Source organism: Jaculus jaculus, chromosome 1, assembly GCF_020740685.1.
Source record: "Jaculus jaculus isolate mJacJac1 chromosome 1, mJacJac1.mat.Y.cur, whole genome shotgun sequence".
NCBI lineage: Eukaryota > Metazoa > Chordata > Mammalia > Rodentia > Dipodidae > Jaculus > Jaculus jaculus.
The window spans coordinates 237,718,621-237,737,622 of NC_059102.1; the positions used below are offsets into that span (position 1 = coordinate 237,718,621).

The 19,002-nt window shown below is 39.6% G+C and overlaps 1 protein-coding gene across 7 annotated transcripts in view; it reads right to left on the bottom strand.

Moving 5' to 3' along the window:
- The window catches only part of Rpgrip1l (RPGRIP1 like), a 126,957-nt gene that overhangs the window by 64,160 nt on the left and 43,795 nt on the right, over positions 1 to 19,002 (bottom strand). For all 7 annotated transcript variants that reach the window (XM_045152937.1, XM_045152960.1, XM_045152967.1 and 4 more), the window contains 4 exons: positions 18,776 to 18,893; positions 12,633 to 13,085; positions 7,710 to 7,861; positions 1,958 to 2,336 (listed from right to left, as the gene is read on the bottom strand). In XM_045152937.1, the coding sequence (XP_045008872.1) occupies positions 1,958 to 2,336; positions 7,710 to 7,861; positions 12,633 to 13,085; positions 18,776 to 18,893 (1,102 nt within the window). The remainder of the gene's footprint in view (positions 1 to 1,957; positions 2,337 to 7,709; positions 7,862 to 12,632; positions 13,086 to 18,775; positions 18,894 to 19,002) is intronic.

Below are 19,002 nucleotides of genomic sequence, written 5' to 3' on the forward strand. Positions count from 1 at the left end.
TTGAATGAAGCTGTGAAGGGGAACTAGAGTTGCAAATAGAGATCTCAGGATTTTGGAGATGTCAGAATCATGGGTGTCTGCTGAGGAAATCTCCATGCATGGAGTGAAGCTAGTCCAAGAGAGAGGCTATATGTGTTGTGGGTAGCAGAACTGGAGGGGTGGGACTCCCAAGTCTTTGGAGCCCAGGTGATTCTATCGTAAGTTCCACTTGCCAGACACAGACCTGCAGGATTTGATGTTTGCACTGCAGGGTTTTGATATTGCTGCTGCTTTTGCTTTGGGCTGGCATTTCTTTGATATAGCTTCACTCCTCCCCTTTGAAATGGGAATGTGCTACTGCATATTGGAAGTGTGCAACTTTATTAATTTTAGAGTGGTTCTTTCAGTCTCAGAAGAGACACTGGATTTTTGAACAGCACTGGGACTGTTAAAAACTATGAGGACTTTTAGAGTTGGACTGGACTGATTTTGAATTATGAGGTAGCCATGAATCTATAGGACAAGAAGTGGAAGGTAATAACTTAAAAGTGGTATGTTTAGATGTGTTTAGGGGTGGGCCTGTGATGATCAATCTCTGTTGTCAACTTGACAGGATATAGAGTTACCTAGGTGACAACTTGGACATGTGCGCAAGGGAGCTTATATATTATGTTAATTGAGGTAAGAAAACCTATTCTAAATGTGGGTGGCACCATTCCAAGGACTGGGGTCCCATACTGAATAAAAAGGAGAAAGTGAGCTATGCAGTTGTATTCATCTCTCTCTGCTTTCTGTGACCAATGTGACCAGCTGCCTAAAACTCCTGCGTCCATGCCTTTCTCACCATGATAGGCCACACCCTCAAACTCTGAATGAAAATAAATCCTTCCTTCCTTAAGTTGCTTTGTCAGGTATTTTGTCACAGAAATGAGAAAAATAATCAATACAGGAACAAGTAAGTTAATTTTATAAGTAATTCTAAAAGACAATGCAAATGTATTTTCTCTTTTTTCCTCTTAACCAATTTAAAAGACAATTACATACAACATTAATTGCAAAGTTGTATCATTAGACTTATAATAAAAAAGGTAAAATATATATTACAACACTAGTATAAAGGAGTAGAAGGCAGAGCTATGTTGGAGAAAGGAAATAACACCAGACTGAGGAAGTAAATGAGAGTGATAAATGATATCAACCCATAGGAGGAAACAGAAATATTAAAAATAATAAATGCCAGTATCTTCTACAATTACATGTTTTATCCCTTCTACTCACTTCATTAAAGGAATAAGCTTATATTAGCAAAGCAACTATAATATTGCCTTACTGGGTTTATAATCTATACAGGAAAAGAGATCAGAGGGAAATGAGAGTAATGGGGAGGCGAGATATGATCACATTATACTAAGTATATATATGAAAATGTGACAATGAAACCCATGTTGTGCAATTAATGCTAATAAAAAGTTATAAAAATAAATGCATGCTATGTACACATATATGGCAATAAGCACAAAAGAGGGGAGAGAGAATGAAGTATTATTAGACAATCTATGTTTTTTTTTTTTTTTTGGTTTTTCAAGGTAAGGACTCACTCTAGCCCAGGCTGACCTGGAATTCACTATGGAGTCTCAGGGTGGCCTCGAACTCATGGCAATCCTCCTACCTCTGCCTCCTGAGTGCTGACATTAAAGGCGTGTGTCACCACGCCCAGCTAGACAATGTATTTTTAAGTGGCAATAAGTAAGTAGTATTTGTAAGTATACTATAAGATAATTAGTACAAACCCCTTGAATATTGGAAATGCTACAATTCCTAGCAAGGAAGTAACTAATATATACGTGCACACAAACATATATTAGTCCTGGAGTTCAAAGATTAGGAAAATTAGTTTTTAATAAATCATATCTCAAACCCTAAAGGTATAATTTAGGTTCACTATTACAATTTTATAGAATCAAGAGCATAGGCTTACCTGAGATACACCTGTCATGTGCCAATGAAATCAGAGGCACGTCAACTTTTCCTATGTAAATATTCTCCTGGGTATCACTATCATCAAACACATAAAAACTCAGAGACTCTGACTTAAGGTATCGGTCCAAATCCATACTCATAGGCACTAGGAAACACATGTGATCATCAAACTGTGGATCATTGCTACTGGGAATGATGGCTGTATCATGGTCTGCAAAATCAAAAAACCTGTACACCACATAAGAGTGTGGCTGCAGGTGGCTCGCTTGGGCTTGCAGGTGGCTACAGCATCTTACTGTGATGTGAAGCTCATTTAAGTTGCCATCCGTGGGGTCTGTTGAACCGGGTTGAGTAGTTTTGGCTGCTTGGTGATTTAACTGGAAAGACATAGATATTTATATTATAGAAATAATACCAAGAACATAAACAGTAGCTGCCAACCCCCAAACAGAATGTTGTGAATGGACAAAATTGCATACTTTCACTTTGAAGTTATTTTCTTCTGCAAAAATTTTATTCTTATTCAAAACTAATATGCGTAGAGATAGTATGTTCAAAAATCCAGAACATGTATGAATACATAATTCTGTGTTAGTGGTAGTAAATGTGGGAGGTGGAGGATATTTGTAGAAATTAGTGCTGATATCAAATAAAACCAAAAAGAAGCTAATGTGAAGTTCCTTAAGCCTTTTTTTTTTTTTTTTTTTTTTTTGAGGTAGGGTCTCACTCTTGCTCAGGGTGACCTGGAATTCACTATGTAGTCTCAGGGTGGCCTTGAACTCTCATTGATCCTCTTACCTCTGCCTCCCAAGTGCTGGGATTAAAGGCGTGTGCCTCCACGCCCGGCTCTTTAAGTCTTTTTAATAATTAAAGAGTTAAATCAGTGGTGTGTCTACAGGAGAATGTCCCAACTAAAGGACATGGTTGTGTTTAACTGGAATGGAGTTTAAAGATGATGATATCTGAGGTCAAGTTTAGCTAGTACAGCCAAACCCAGCTGCTGCACAAAGAAAAGAACAGTCAGGGAAAACCCTAAAATTATAAAAAGCTGGGATTGGAGGCCTTTTCAGAGAGAGATGAGCCAAGGGGACATTAGATAGAGCTGGGAATGTGAATATTAATAAGATAGCCAGCATGTCAGGTGGCAGGAATAGGGAAACCTGAGCAGGGCATCACAGTCCTGCTTTCCCAGGGGTCCTTTGTACTCAGATAGGAAGGTTCAGTGGGATGATTGAAAATGTATCTCCTTTGGTTATGTGCCCAAATAAATCCACTAAAGCTGAAACTGACCAGTAAATGACTTACTCTAAGCTAGAATCTGGTAGTCTCAACACTTTAAGCAACAAATCTAAGCAAATAATCTAATCTCTCCATTTCTAATTCTCATTTCCAGAAGAGCCTTTTCCAAAGTGTTTTGTGAATAACACTAGTCAGAAAGATAATCTCTTGGAAGTAAGTGCCATTATTTTTTTGTGTTCGGGAATCAATGCTTAATTAATCAGGGTTCTTTAAGTAAAAATTACAAAAAGTAATCTGCTAGCAAAAGTAACAAAAGCAAGTAATTTCATAAAACATTACAGAGGTATTTCATGGTATAGGAGAAATGTGGCTGAGCCTTAGGAAGAAAGCAGGACTTGAAACCACCAGAATTTATTCTCTATCTGGTCTCTCTTTTTCTCTAACTTTGGCTCACTGTTCTCTCTTCAGACTCATTTTTGTTCCTTTGCTGACTAATATTTCAGAAGATGGCTGCTAAGAGCTTTCAATTTCCCATGTCTCAACACAGAAGACTTGCTTTCTCTTGCTCTCACAGCAGGCAGGATCTGATTGGCCCAACTGGGGCAAGTGGATATTTGTGAACCATTAAAACAGGGAGAAATGTGGGAGGAAATGGGATTACCTAACATAAATCTTTGGGGTCCAGGCAGTGTTGAGAGAAAAAGGTAGGATAATTATGGTTTGAATAGACATTCTAAGATGTTTCTACTAAATTCTCTTCTGACACTCAATATAAGTGAGTACTTTATCTTTTCTGTTGATAGTCACATTAAACACAAGAGGCCACCAACTCTGGAATTCTATTTAACTGTTCAATGAGTGCTTTCTGCATCTACTGGCTCATGGAATTTATTTGGAAATGTAGTCATTAGGACTCCATGAAATACAGTTTGGGAAATGGGAAACTGCATTTAAACTCCCACTTCACAGAATGAAAATACTCATTTTCTAGTTTGCTTTGCATTGCATAAATCTAATGGGCAGAAGCAGTTTGAGAAAAAACATAGTAAGAGATAGTCCATTGGTAGTTATTTGCTTAACAAGAGAAACTATTACCAAGACTCTTGAAGTGTGATAATAGTACTATAGTTACAGTCTACAAGTGTACGAATAGAACAGTTCTGTGCACTGGGGTGGTAGTAATGTCAGTTTATGCAGGTTATAAAAGTGCACAGGATAACTACACATAAAATGACTGATGGAGACTTCCAGGTAAGATGGTGGCATAGGAGCTACGCCAAACCAGCCTAGGGAGGGATTTAAGCAAAACCACAGGAAAATACACTCTTCTCCTGAAAAGTGAAGGAGTATAGGTTATTCTCAGATGCAGTGGGGAAGCAGGAGAGCGCAAGATCCACCAGAAAGGAGGAAAACAGCCAGAATCCCACTGAGGTGCTTGTGGCCGTGAACCGTGTGGTCCGCACAACCACCTGGCATCGCCCTGCCAGGTGCGCCAGGTGGTGGCAGGATCAGTGGAAACCAAACAAGGGGATTTTTCAACTTCAAGAGCCTTCTTGCAAAGTTAAGAAATCTGAAGATCAACTAAGGAGCTACTAAAAGGGATACAGGTAGAACTGTGTAAGCAACTCCAGAAGCCTGAACTCTCCCATTCCCCATCAGAACTGTGAACCTCTGGCATTCAGCCCCCGTGGCAGCACAGCCAGCACAGCTGATCAAGCTCCAGCTCAGCACTGGTGAGACTGGAAGTCCCCCCCCCAAATGTAATGAGGCCGAATGACAAAAACAATAAGAACAAACAAACAAACAACAACAAAAAAACAGGTACACAGGCCTGCACTGGAAGAATCAATATTGTGAAAATGTCAATCTTACCAAAAGCAATCTATACATTTAATGCGATCCCCATTAAAATTCCAATGGTATTCTGCACAGAAATAGAAAAAAAATCCTAAAATTCATTTAGAAGCACCAAAAACCTTTCATAACCAAAACAATCTTGAGCAATAAAAATAAGGCTGGTGGTATCACCAGACCTGATTTTAAGCTATATTATAAAGTCACAGTAACAAAAACAGCATGGTATTTGCCCAAAGACAGACATGTAGATCAATGGAACAGAATAGAGACCCAGATGTTAATCCAGGCAGCTACAGCCATCTGATTTTGGAGAAAAGACAGCCTCTTGAACAAGTGGTGATGGGAAAGCTGGATATCTATATGTAGAAAGAAGAAAAATGATCCTTGTCTTTCTCCATGCACAAGTATCAAATCCAAGTGGATGAGGGACTTTAATATCAGACCTGAAACTCTGACATCACTAGAGGAAAAGGTAGGGGAAACCCTTCAACATATTGGCATAGGTAATGACTTTCTGCATATAACCCCAATTGCTCAGAAAATAAAACCATTAATCAACCACTGGGATCTTATGAAATTACAAAGCTTTTGTACAGCCAAGGACACTATGAATAGAGCAAACAGACAACCTACAGAATGTGAGAAAATCTTTGCCAGCTACACATCTGACAGAGGATTAATATCTAGAACATACAAAGAACTCAAAAAACAGAACAATAAGAAATCAAACAACCCAATTAAAAAATGGTCTATGGAATTAAATAGAGATTTCTCAAGGGAAGAAATACAGATGGCATAAAAACATCAAACAAGTGTTCTACATCGTTAGCCATCAGGGAAATGCATATTAAAACTACCTTAAGATTCCATCTCTCTTCTGTCAGAATGGCTACCATCAAGAAAACAAATGACAGTAAGTGTTGCTGAGGATGTGGTAAAAGGGGAAACTTTCTACACTGTTGGTGGGAATGTAATCTGGCATAGCCATCGTAGAAATCAGTGTGGAGGTTCTTGACACAGCTAAAAATAGATTTACCATATGATCCAGCTACAGCACTCGTAGGCATATATCCTAATGACTCTTCTCACTACCTTAGAGATTCTTGCACAACCATGTTCACTGCTCTATTCACAATACCTAAGATATGGAACCATCCTAGGTGTTCATCCACAGATGAATGGATAATAAATATGTGGTACATTTACACAATGGAGTTGTATTTAGCAGAAAAGAAAAATGAAATTATGAAATTTGTAAGGAAATGGATGGATCTGGAAAGGATTATAGTAAGCGAGGTAACCCAGGCCCATATATTAATGCTACTCTCACTTCTTGTTAGAGAAGCTTCTCTTTTCCAATGCCAATGACCACTGGGATGACCCAAAAGGCAACATAGTGCTGAGAAGAAGGGATGGAGAAGTGTCCAGCACTGAAACATCTCACGCCCTCCAAAGCTCAGGGTCCACTGCGGAAGAGGTGGAAAGAACCAAACGAAGGGTACCATTCCTTACATACAACTGTCTGGAAAGAAATTGGCCTTGATATCCATGACCTTGCAGTGCCTAGCAAAACCTACACAAGACCCTCATAATAGAAGAAAAAGATGATGACATCAAATTAAAAGAGAGACTAATGGAGAGGGAGGGGTTATGACGGAGAGTAGAGTTATGAAGGGGAAAGTGGGGGAGGGAGGGAAATACCATGGTTTGTTTTCTGTAAGTATAGAAATTGTCAATAAAAATATATATTAAAAATGATGGGCTGGAGAGATGGCTTAGTGGTTAAGTGCTTGCTTGTGAAGCCTAAGAACCCCAGTTCGAGGCTCAGTTCCCCAGGTCCCACGCTAGCCAGATGCACAAGGGGGTGCACGCGTCTGGAGTTCGTTTGCAGAGGCTGGAAGCCCTGGCGCGCCCATTCTCTCTCTCTCCCTCTACCTGTCTTTCTCTCTGTGTCTGTCACTCTCAAATAAATAAATAAAAAAAAATTAAAAAAAAATGACTGATGGAGTCTGAATAAGGTATGTAGCTTAATAAACAGCAATGTACAGAGTTTATTTCCTGTTTAACTTTGCTTTTCAGCACAGGGAGTGAACCCTGCAAGGGCTTGCAAGCTAGGTAAACACTCTACCTCTGAATTATATCCTCAGCCTTTGTGGCCAAGCTGGCTTTGAACTTATGATCGGTCCTTATGCCTTAGCCTCCCAAGTAGTTGGGGCTAGACTTCCGCACCTTTACACTCAGCTCAATTTCCAGCCTTCAGCTATAGTTATGTAAGATGTCAGTAGGTGAGGCACACATACATCATTTCTGTACTGATTCTGTTAAATCTTGCTAGTATCATTTTTCTAAAACAAAAAGTCAGGGCTGGAGAGATGGCTTAGCGGTTAAGCGCTTGCCTGTAAAGCCTAAGGACCCCGGTTCGAGGCTCGGTTCCCCAGGTCCCACGCTAGCCAGATGCACAAGGGGCGCACGCGTCTGGAGTTCGTTTGCAGAGGCTGGAAGCCCTGGCGCGCCCATTCTCTCTCTCTCCCTCTATCTGTCTTTCTCTCTGTGTCTGTCGCTCTCAAATAAATAAATAAAAATTTAAAAAAATTATTTTTTAAAAAAGGAAATACTTATGTACCATAAAACAATCTTACAGTCAACAAGCTTACCAATTGCATTTGCTCTGGCCCATTAACATTTGATCTTATATATCCCAAAGCCTTTGCCCGTTCTCGATAAAGTCGAATTGCCTGATCCATGGGAACTCTTAACTGGAACCAGTATTCTACTGTGCCAAAATTTGGGACAACTCCTTTAGTTCCTACACACAATCAATGAAAATATATATGAATAAAATTTATCAATGCTATTATACATTCAAAGTATAAACTTCATGCTGAGTAAAATAAGACTTGTTCAAATGATGCCTGGAGAATAGAAACAAAGAAATGGTTACATAAGAATTTCACTGTATGTTAAATACAAAATAACTATGCAAAATTATGATTGAGATATTTCAATTGATATCATTTCAATCCTTCTGACAAAGAAAATCTAAATAGCAAATCAGATATTCCACAGAGTCTTTTGGATACTGTATTATTTTCTTTAAACAAGTTGTACTCAATCTAGCCTGACATTTACAATACACAGCCTCAAAATTATACAACTGACATTCAACATTGTAATTCAACTTTCAAGGGAAATTGCATATTCTCTATTAAACTGTAAGTACAGGGAAAATATTCTAGCTCCCCTAAATATATAACATACTAAATCTGCCCTTATATGATATGTGCCCTGCTTTCTCCACTCAAGGCAGCTCTGCCTTTTCTCTAGGACTTTCCATTGTGGCTGCTGAAGACTTAAATGGCCCTAAGTTCTTTTTTTTTTTTTTTTTACAGTTCTGGCTACGCCTATCTGTCTGTTCACAAGTGTACAGTTTTTCATACCACCTGAGAAGTTTCTTGAGGGTAAGGACTGTGGTAGCCATGGATAATCTTATGGGAACCTAAGTTCTGGGTTTATAGGGGTGATCCACCATGTTCTGTCTTTGCCTTGTCTCCATCCCAGCTCTTTCTTCGACTCTGTGGACTCTTAGATTTGGTTTCTGATTGAATCTGAGTTTCTGGCTCCTATGGTCATGTTTGTTTACTTTCCTCCCCTCACTGAAGTTTGAATATATTTCTTTGACCTTGTCCTCCATCCCTGGTATTCTTTCTGCTTAGTCAAGTCTATTGGTGATACTTTCCACTGGGCTTTTTATCTGACTCAAGAGGTTTAAAAGAAGTTTGTGTGGATGTGGGCATACAGGGGCCACAGCACGTGTGTGAAGGTCAGAGGAAAATTCTGATGTGTCAATTTTTACCTTCAACTTTCTATTTTGACAGGGTCTCCTTCTTTTAAAAAAATATTAATTTATATATTGAATGGGCACACCTCTAAGCCAGTGCAAACAAACTCCAGAAGCATACCACCATGTGCATCTGGTGTACGTGTGTTCTGGGGCATCAAACTTGGTCCTTAGGCTTTTGCAGGCAAGTGTCTTAACTGCTAAGCCATCTCTCTAGACCCAGGGTCCCTCTTATTGTTGATTTGCCATTGGAAAGGCCATTATAGCTGATCTGTGAGGCTTCTGGATTCTCTTGGCTCTGCCTACCATTGCTGTGGTAGGAGTTACAGATGTGTGTTCCACTTTGTGTCTAGCTTTACATAGGTGCTAGGAAATCATATGAGGTTTACAGGCTTGTAGAGCAAGCACCTTTATCTGCTGAGCCACTTTCCCAGCGTAACTTGCACAGTATTAAAAAATGTTTTACTTGTTTATTTGGCCGGGGGGGGGGGGGCGAGAAAATGGATACTCCCAGGGCCTCTTGTTGCTGCAACAAGCTCCACCCAAGTATGACTTTGTTTACCTGGCTCTGCATGGGTAATGGAGATTGAACCTGAGCTTTGCAAGCAGGCTTCTATAACTGTTTAGCTAGCATAACTTTTGAGCTTTTCATTTCCAACATTTCTTCCTTTTCTCTATAGTCCCACACCCAAAGTCCAATTTCCTTGCTGAAACCTGGTTTCATATTGATGCCTTTTCACCCATGTTGTTGATCTTCTCATTCATTATGCTGACTGTCTCTCTAGGTTACTGGCTTTCCTCTGTAAGTCTTGAAATGAATTCATCTGTTTGCTTGTATCCCCTTAGAGGTCACTGATCAGTTTTACTAGTGAACTTCTAAGTCTTCACCTGCCATTTTATCTATTTCAATATTTTGAATTCATTAGTTGAGGAATCATAATCTTTGGGGGCATCGTGTTTTCTTGTTGTTTCACGGTTCTTGGGTTGCAATGTGCACAACTATTTGCATATCTTTGATTTGAAGGACAGAATGTTATTGTGGGCAGCCTATCTTCATGCTCAATCTCTACTGCCACTTAGAATAAAACAAGCTTTTAGCAACAACAACAAAAAAATCAAAGCACACGTGACATAGAAGTGTATGTCACACTGATCATAGCCAACACATAAATCACCAATGGACAGACAGAATAATAAGGCACAAAACTAATGTAGAGTGTGCTATGAAGTTAAAAATTATTTATGGTAAATGTGGAAATAGTACATGAATGAGACAAGGAAGAAGGGAAGAAAGGGTACAAACAAAAGGAGAAGCAAAATTAAATGAAAGGAAGAAAAAAGAAGAGGAAGCACGAAGAAGAATGTGGTAGGGAAGAGAAAAAGCAAGGGATTAATAAAACTAAAAAAAATAAAAAAATAAAAAAAGAAGAGATTTCTTCCCAAATAAGAAGGCTCAAAAAGGGCTGGAGAGATGGCTTAGCAGTTAAGCACTTGCCTGTGAAGCCAAAGGACCCCGGTTTGAGGCTCGATTCCCCAGGTCCCACGTTAGCCAGATGCACAAGGGGGCACATGCGTCTGGAGTTCGTTTGCAGTGGCTGGAGGCCCTGGCGTGCCTGTTCTCTATCTATCTGTCTCTTTCTCTGTCTGTTGCTCTCAAATAAATAAATAAAGATAAAACAAAAAAAAATTTTTTTTTAAAAAAGAGAAGGCTCAAAAAACAATTAAGTAATACAAGAATTAAAAAAAAAAAAAAATCCAGCCTGAAGAAATGGCTTAGCAGTTAACGCACCTAACAGTGAAGCCTAAGGACCCAGGTTTGATTCCCCAGTACCCATGTAAGCCAGATGCACAAGGTGGCACATGTGTCTGGAGTTCATTTGCATGGCTGGAGTCTCTGTTGCACCTATTCTCTCCCTCTCAAATAAATACATAAATAAAATATTAAACACACACACACACAATCCAGTAAGGTAAAAAAAAAATACCACCAAAAGTATAGTGGACTCTTGTCTTATGGATTGGGCTGGTGTCGAGCCTTACTTGACATGTTTCTGCTGTCTGCCAGGTCTGTCTTCACTTTAGTGTTGTCCCTTCTGTGTATACAAGCCACACTTGGCTTTGCCTTCTGATAGCTGGGAAATCTGACAGTCTCCAGTCCTCTGAAGACTCCCAGACTGTCCATCAGGTAGTACTTAACTAGGTGGGGGATTAACTTCCATGTGTGCTTGGAGTGGGAAAAGAAATCACAGTAGAGATCTGTCTAGGCAGAGGATCTGTGATTGTGCATTCCAAAGCTTCAAGCCTTGCTTTCTTGGATAGAGGGATGCCACTGTGGGTCTCACTTGAGCTCTTGGACTCCACAGCATTGAACAGCAGGTAGGCAGGTCCAGAGGCTCATTTACATACTGCCTTTAGGCTCAGGTCTATCAACCCCCGCAGCTATTCTCAGTTGATGAGGTCTGCTCTGGCTACTGAGGGCGGGACTACTTTTTTCTTTGCAATCAATGTCACCTGGAGCCTCCAGCCACCTGAACTTTTTGGCTTATTAGCATTGCCCCTTCTGTTCACCACAACTGCCTCTCAGAGCTCTCACTCAGGGGCTGTGGCAGGTTAGATTCAGAGTCCCTAATTTGTGGCTGTTCCCTGTTGTTCCATTCCTAGGGAAGCTCAGTTATCAAGAAGAGGTTCTCTAGCTGGGGAGGTGGCTCAGTTCATAAGGGTCTTGCCTCTCAAGCATGAGGATCTGAATTCAATGCCCAGAACTCATGTTTCATTATTTTCTCTATTTTAAGTTTACTGCTGGACGTGGTGGATGTGCTTGTAATTCCAGTGCTGGAGCGGTGGGGATGAATTCCTGGGGCTTGCTGGCCAGCTAGTCTAGCCTAATTGCTAAGTTTCAGGTCAAAGAGAAACCTTAAAGAAAGTAGATGGAGTAACACCAGAGGTTGTCCTCTGTACATGTACCTCACACATGCACAGTCAAAAAGAACTACATGGTAAGACCCTATTACTGAAGACCCTATGTGTCCCAGTTGAAGGACTTGAGTTAAGAACTCGAGCTGTAGCTGAGCTGGAAGCCTCCTTCCTATTGACTAGCTGTCGGGATGCTGACCAGACCCTATGCAGCTTCTTTTTCTTCACTCTCTTCAGTTGTCCTATGACGACTTTTGTGAATTTCCTTTGTGATTTTTCTTCCTCTTTCTTTGGCACAGAGCCCACTTTTTCATATCTAACTCTTTTCTTTAATGGGTCACATGGAAGCACAATGCCACCTGTTTTATTCCCACCTCAGCTCAAGCCATCACCGCCATTTCACAGATTAGTGTAACAGCCTGAGAATGGTCCTGGTTCCTCCTGTTCCTTAAGGATTCCTCTTCCATGGCACTGAAGAGGTTTTCTCTCAGTCCTAGAAAACCCTAACTACTCACTGTTACTTACAAGACACTACATCATGATCTGGTCACTGTCTGTTGCTTTAATTTCATCTTTAGACAATTGGTAGCTGCCTTCTGGTTCTCTCTCAGGCCCTTGTTTTTGCTACTCCCCTGCCTGAAAACTCCTTCCCCTGACTGCCTCACAGAGCTCTTCCTTTGGGTCTCTACCAGCACCATCCTACCAGTAAAGGCTTCATCGGAACTGGCAATGTGCCACAGTTCTCATTATCCTCTTGCTCTAACTTTAAAAAATACATAAACCAAATTAGTGAGTTAATAACCCAAAGCTTATAAAATGTACTTACCAACCAAACTTGCTTTGCAAAATATTCGACCACTTTTCTCCAGAATTTCATGGAATCTCAGTTGACATGCTGCAATTGTTTCATAGTCTGTGCTATAGGCTTGGTGGAGCTCAAGAGTGATAGTGTTCTTCTGAACATATTGCAAAAATAAGTCATTTACATGAACAACATACTGAGAGGTGAAATTATACTCTGGGTGAAAACCTCGCACTATGGGAGTTGTCTGCAGTTCAAAATCATAGAAGGCATAGGTACAGAAAGTAACAGGCTCTTTATCACCAGATGCCTGCAAAACTTCAGAAGAGAAGGTTACTTTGCTGATATGGATCTCAAATAAATTCTCTCCTCGTTCTAGGTGGATGGTCTCATCAAATTCATCAACAGAGTCATCTGGCGCAATTTCTGCTTTAAATTTGTACTGCTTGGTGCCATAGGCAATATCTTTTAATTGGGCTGCAAGAGGAGAGAGTTTAGCAATGTTAAGATACTGACATCTGAGGATTCGGTATGCTTTCATTGAGTGGTCTCAGTCTTGCAGTCTCTGACTATATATATATATATTTTTACAAATGCTACTGTAGTATCAGAAATCCATCACTTACTTTGACACTATATATTTAAAAACAGAATTACAACTTCAAAATATATGCAAACTGGGACTGAAGAGATGACTTGGCAGATAAGGAGCTAGCCTGCAAAGCCTAAGGATCCAGCATTGGTTCTCCAGGACCCACGTAAGCCAGATGCTCATGGTGGAGCATGTGTCTGGAGTTTGGTTTCACTGGCTTGAGGCCCTGGTGCACCCTTATTCTCTCTCTATCTGTGTGTGTCTGTCAAATAAAAAAATTTAAAGAAATATATGCAACTTCAATTTGTCAATTTATAATTATGAGAATAAAAATAAAACATTTGTAAGCCTATATGGAGAAAAGGACAAAAAAATAGCCTTGGATTGGACAGTTGAAGACATTATCTAGATTCCACGCACTTATCTATCTCTTGACAGTTGAGGGCACTATCTGGACTCACTCACTCCTCTGACTGGACAGTTGAGGGCACTATCCGGACTCCACCCACTCGTTTGTGTCTGCTCCATTCACACTCTCCTCTCTCGTAAAGGCGTTTTCTTTTTATTGGCTCCCTTCTCTTTAGCGTAATGAGATATATTTGCTTCTACTTCTGGGAGAGCTAGGAGGCATTGACTGGTATGCTTGTTACCATGATTATGGTGATGAGGCCCAAACTAATTCACATTTTATTTCTCCTGCTTCTCTTATTTCTCTTCCTCTCCTCATCTGGTGTTATTTAAAAAAATTATTATTTTTAATATTTTTATATTTATTTATTTATTTGAGAGAGAGAAAGAGAGAGAGAGAGAGAAAATGAATGAATATGAATGAATGAATATGGGAATATCAGGGCCTCCACCTACTGCAAATGAACTCAAGATGCATGCACTACTTTGTGCTTTTGGCTTATGTGGGTCCTGGGAAATTGAACCTGGGTCCTTTGGCTTTGCAGGCAAATGCCTTAATTTTTAAGCCATCTCTCCAGCCCTACAAGAACATTATTTACTTATTTACTTGCAAACAGAGAGATAGAGAGAAGAGACAGAAAATGGGCATGCCAGGACCTTAAGCGTTAGCAAACTCCAGATGCATGAGGCACTTTGTGCATCTGGTTTTACATGGGTACTGGAGGATCAAATTCAGGTCCTTAGCCTTTGTAGGCAAGCACCATAACCACTTATCCATCTCTCCATCCCTTCTGAGGTTATTTTGAATTCTCTTCTTAGTCCACATACTCTCATGGGTGATCTTTATCTACTTTTATGACTTTAACTACTGTCAATATGTTGAAAGCATTCATATTTATGTTTTTTAAAATTTTTATATTTTAGAGAGACAAGAGAGATAGTGAGAGACAGAGAAAGGGAGAGAGAACTGGTACGCCAAGGCCTCAGACACTGAAATCAAACTCCAGACACTTGTGCCACCTAGTGGGCATGTGTGATCGTGCACTTGCCTCACCTTTGTGTGTCTGGCTAATGTGGGACCTGGAGACTGTAACATGGGTCCTTAGGCTTTGCAAGCAAGTACCTTAACCACTAATCCATCTCTCCAGCCCCATATTTATGTTTTTTAAAAATATTTTATTTATTTGAGAGAAGGGGAACAAGAGAAAGAGGCAGACAGAGACACACACATAGAAGATGGATGTGCCAAAACCTCTAGTCAATGTAAATCCACTCATGATGTATGTGCCACCTTGTACATCTGGCTTACATGGGTATGTGGAATTGAACCTGGGTCTTTAGGCTTTGCAGGCAACTGCCTTAACTGCTAAGCCATCTGTGGTAGTTTAAATAGATGACCTTCAATATATTCAGTGTTTTATTAGTTTGTAGTTTGGATCTGCAGCTTCCTGGGTGAGGAAGTGTCACTGGGTGAACCTCAAGGTGTGGTGGTGGGTTTGAAATTCCAATCTAAACATATGCAAAGTGCCTAGTTCTACCTGGAGTTCCTGAAGTGTGCTGTTTGGTTTTCCTTTTTTGGGCTTTTGGCTCTCTCTCTGGTTGGACCTGTGAAAGCAGGCCAGCTTCTTCTGCCATTATGGAACTTCCCCTGGATCTGCAAGCTTCAACAAATCCCTTCCTCCATAACTGTGCCTGATTTCGAAGTTCATCTCAGCAAACCTGAAGCTATTACACCATCTCTCTAGCCCATATTTATGTTTTAAATTCAGATTTGTATACTAATTCCAGAACATCTATTTAATGTTTTGTTTCTTTCATTAACTTCCACATATCTCAAAGACACAGGAAACCCAATATATTCAAAGATAGAAGGTATCAGTTATAGTTACCTTCTTGTTGCTGAGACAAAGCACTTGACCAAAAGCAGCTGATGGGAGGAAATTTTTTTCTTGGCTTCCTGTCTTAAGGGGAAACTTCATGATGGTAGAGAAAGGATGGCATGAGTAGAGGCTGGATATAACTTCTGCCACAGCAGGTAGGAAACAGCAGGAAGAGAGTGAGGCAAACTCTGGCAAGGAGGAGTTACCTATAATGCTCCTAAGCCTACTTTCAACATCACACTTCCTCTAGCAAGGCTTCATCTCCCAAATTACCACCAGCTTGGGGACCAAACATTCAGAACACATAAGTTTATAGGGACATCTGATTCAAACCACCACAGTATCATATTGTTTTCTAGTTGTTTCTGTACTTTAAATCTCATGTGATGGTACCAGCATTCATCCAGGTGCCCCAGAATTACCCCATATTCTTTTGTTACTTGCTTCCCTGTTCTATTTGCTATTTGGAATACCTTCAATTATTTTTAATTCTGTTTTTTTTTTTTTCTTAAGGGGGTGTGAGGGGAAGAGTGGTGTCAGTTTTAGCAAGTCCATACCTAAATGTGTGGAGTTCTTTCTGAATCCTGAGGTAAGAAAAGGCACAATACTATCACTATTTCATGAATATATAGCATGAATGTGTTCCCAAAGTTCATGCGCTGGAAACTTAATTCCAAATGATACTGTGTTGAGAGGTGGGACCTTCAAAGGGGCAAGAAGGTCATGTGGGTTCTGCTACCATTAATGGATTAATGTCATTGCCATGAGGGTTGGTTCATTATAACAAGAGTGAGTTTTATAATAAAACTCTGTATGGCTCCTTCTTTGCTGTTATGAATTCTGCCATGGTGTAACACAGCAAGAAAGCTCTTACCATAGACAGGCCCCTCAATTTAAACTCCCCAGCTTTCATAACTATAATAAAAAAAACTTTTGGTCTGGGAGAAGGGGTAGCTCAAGGATAAAATGGATGCTCAGTCTACACAAGACCAGGTTTAGTCTCCAGCATCAAAACACCTATCTGTTTATCTGCTTTCATTATACATTACCTGGTCCTAGATATTCTGCTATACCACCACAGATGGATTAAGACAAGGCTTTCTGCTTTTACTTGGATCACATTCTTTGAAATACAGCCATTTTACTTGTCTACATTTTGAAGATTGCTTGCAATGGTACCTAAGTATCTTCCCATCTCTATGCTCACTGGCTAGTACTTGCTTAGGATGCATTAGGAGCTTGATTACATTTATGGAATGAATTAGTGAGATTAGAGGACAGGCAAAACATATTGGTAAAGGCTGGTTAAAACTTGAAAAGAATGAAAATTCTTCACTCTGAGATCTCCCTTATAATCAAGAAATTTCCATTATGCAAATTTTTATTGAGTACTTATTGGAATAAAAGGTACACACTGCTCCTTGACTTTTGGAAAATTCTGTTCAATCTGGTTAAAATACTTATTTTGCTCTTATTCATACAGCATACATTCTTAAAATGTGATCTAGGAGCTCTCAAGGGTCTCTAAAACTGTTTTAAAGTTCTGTGAGGATAAAAATATTTTTATAATAATACTAAGATAGTATTTGCCCTTTTCATTTTTATTCTCTTATGGGTATATAATGGAGCTTCTCAGAGGCTATGTGATGTGTGATATCATAACAGATTAAACACATCTGCAGATGGAGAATTCATCTGTTTTCTATTTAGCCAGGCTCTAAAAAGATTTATAAAATGTAAGAAAAGAACACTTTAAATAGTTAAGAATTAGAACAATGCCACACTTCCCACTTGTTTTAGAAATTACAACTGAAAAAATAAATAGTATGATTTGCATGTTATTACTGTGACACAAATTAGAACTATTTTAAAACATCACGTAGTTTTCAGTATGGTCAATATCAGTAAGTATAAACTGTGAACAAAAGACTTTTTAGACTTTTAAGAGTTTAAAGTTGCTGATGGCATAGGTAACTGAATTCAGTATTGTCTGATGGTAGATGTGAATATGGAGAACTTATATTGTGGTTATAATGGATATGAAAGATTCCACCACAGTAGTTGAACAATCCCTAAACATTTCCAAAGTATATGAGAGGAAAACTAGAATCTGTGGGGTTGAGTCCTATAAGCCACATTTTAAGCAAGCTCCTTGAGTGATTTTTTTTTTCTTTGCAAGACAAAGTCTCTAAATAGCCCAGGCTGGCACTGAATTTACTACAGAACCCAAGCTGGCTTCAAATCCAGTGCTTTGTCTTCCTGAATATTGGTATTATAGTCATGTACCACAACATCCAGCACTCTTGGGTGAATTTTCCTATTTTCTAAATTCTGACCATCACTGTAAGGACACTTCAATTAGAGGGTGGTAGTCAGAAGTTATCAGAGCCACTTTCCTGGCATGTTGGGTGCTGATCTAGATTCTGAAGAATGGGAAGGTATTTATCCTCTGAAGTCAAGGTAGCAAGGAAGCTTAGGCAGAGCAAACAGCAAGAAAACAAGCAGGCAAAGAAAGAACAGAGTGACTGACAGGGAGCAGGGAGATCTACTGGCTGAGGAACATAAATTGCTTGAGGAAAAATGAAAACGGTGGTGACAGGTTGGAGTTTGTGATACTTTGTGAACTATTCTGAAATCTTGCCCACAAGACACAGTTCAAAATGCAGTACATTTTTTAAAAAAATATTTTTTATTTTTATTTATTTATTTGATGAAGAAAGAGGAAGAGTGAGAGTCAGAGAGAGAGAATGGGCATTCCAGGGCCTCCAGCCACTGCAAACAAACTCCAGATGTGTGCACCTCCTTGTGCATCTGGCTAACGTGGGTCCTGGGGAATCAAACCCGGGTCTGTTGGCTTTGCAGGCAAATGCCTTAACTGCTAACCCATCCCTCCAGCTCAAAAATGCAGTACATTTTTACAAAATCCTATTAAAAATTCTGGAGAAGAAAATAATTAGACGGAACAGCCTTTCTGGTAACATTATTATTATAGCTAGGAATTGGGAAAAATATAGAAAAAAGATATTGTGAGAAAGATTTGGATGACATTTTCTTTTTTTTTTTTTTTTTGGTTTATTGAGGTAGGGCCTCACTCTGGCCCAGACTGACTTGGAATTCCCTATGGAGACTCAGAGTGGCCTCGAACTCATGGCGATCCTCCTACCTCTGCCTCCCGAGTGCTGGGATTAAAGGTGTACGCCACCATGCCTGGCTTTAGATGACATTTTCAACTGTTATAAAATTTACTGTTCTAATTATGGTGGGCAAAACAATTGTGTACACTGTACCTTCTAACTTTTGGATGCGCGCAGCCCTAATATCAAGAAGATGAGTGTATTGTTCTAATTTGAGTTCATAATCTTGCTGCAAATTTTCCATCTTATGGGTCACTGCTTCCACTTCCATCTAAAAGTAAGAGACCACAAATTTCAATACTTATCATTAGCCCCATTTTCATTTTGTAAGGCTACTCTGTTTTGATTCAAGCATTTTTTACATGGAATACCAGGAGTTG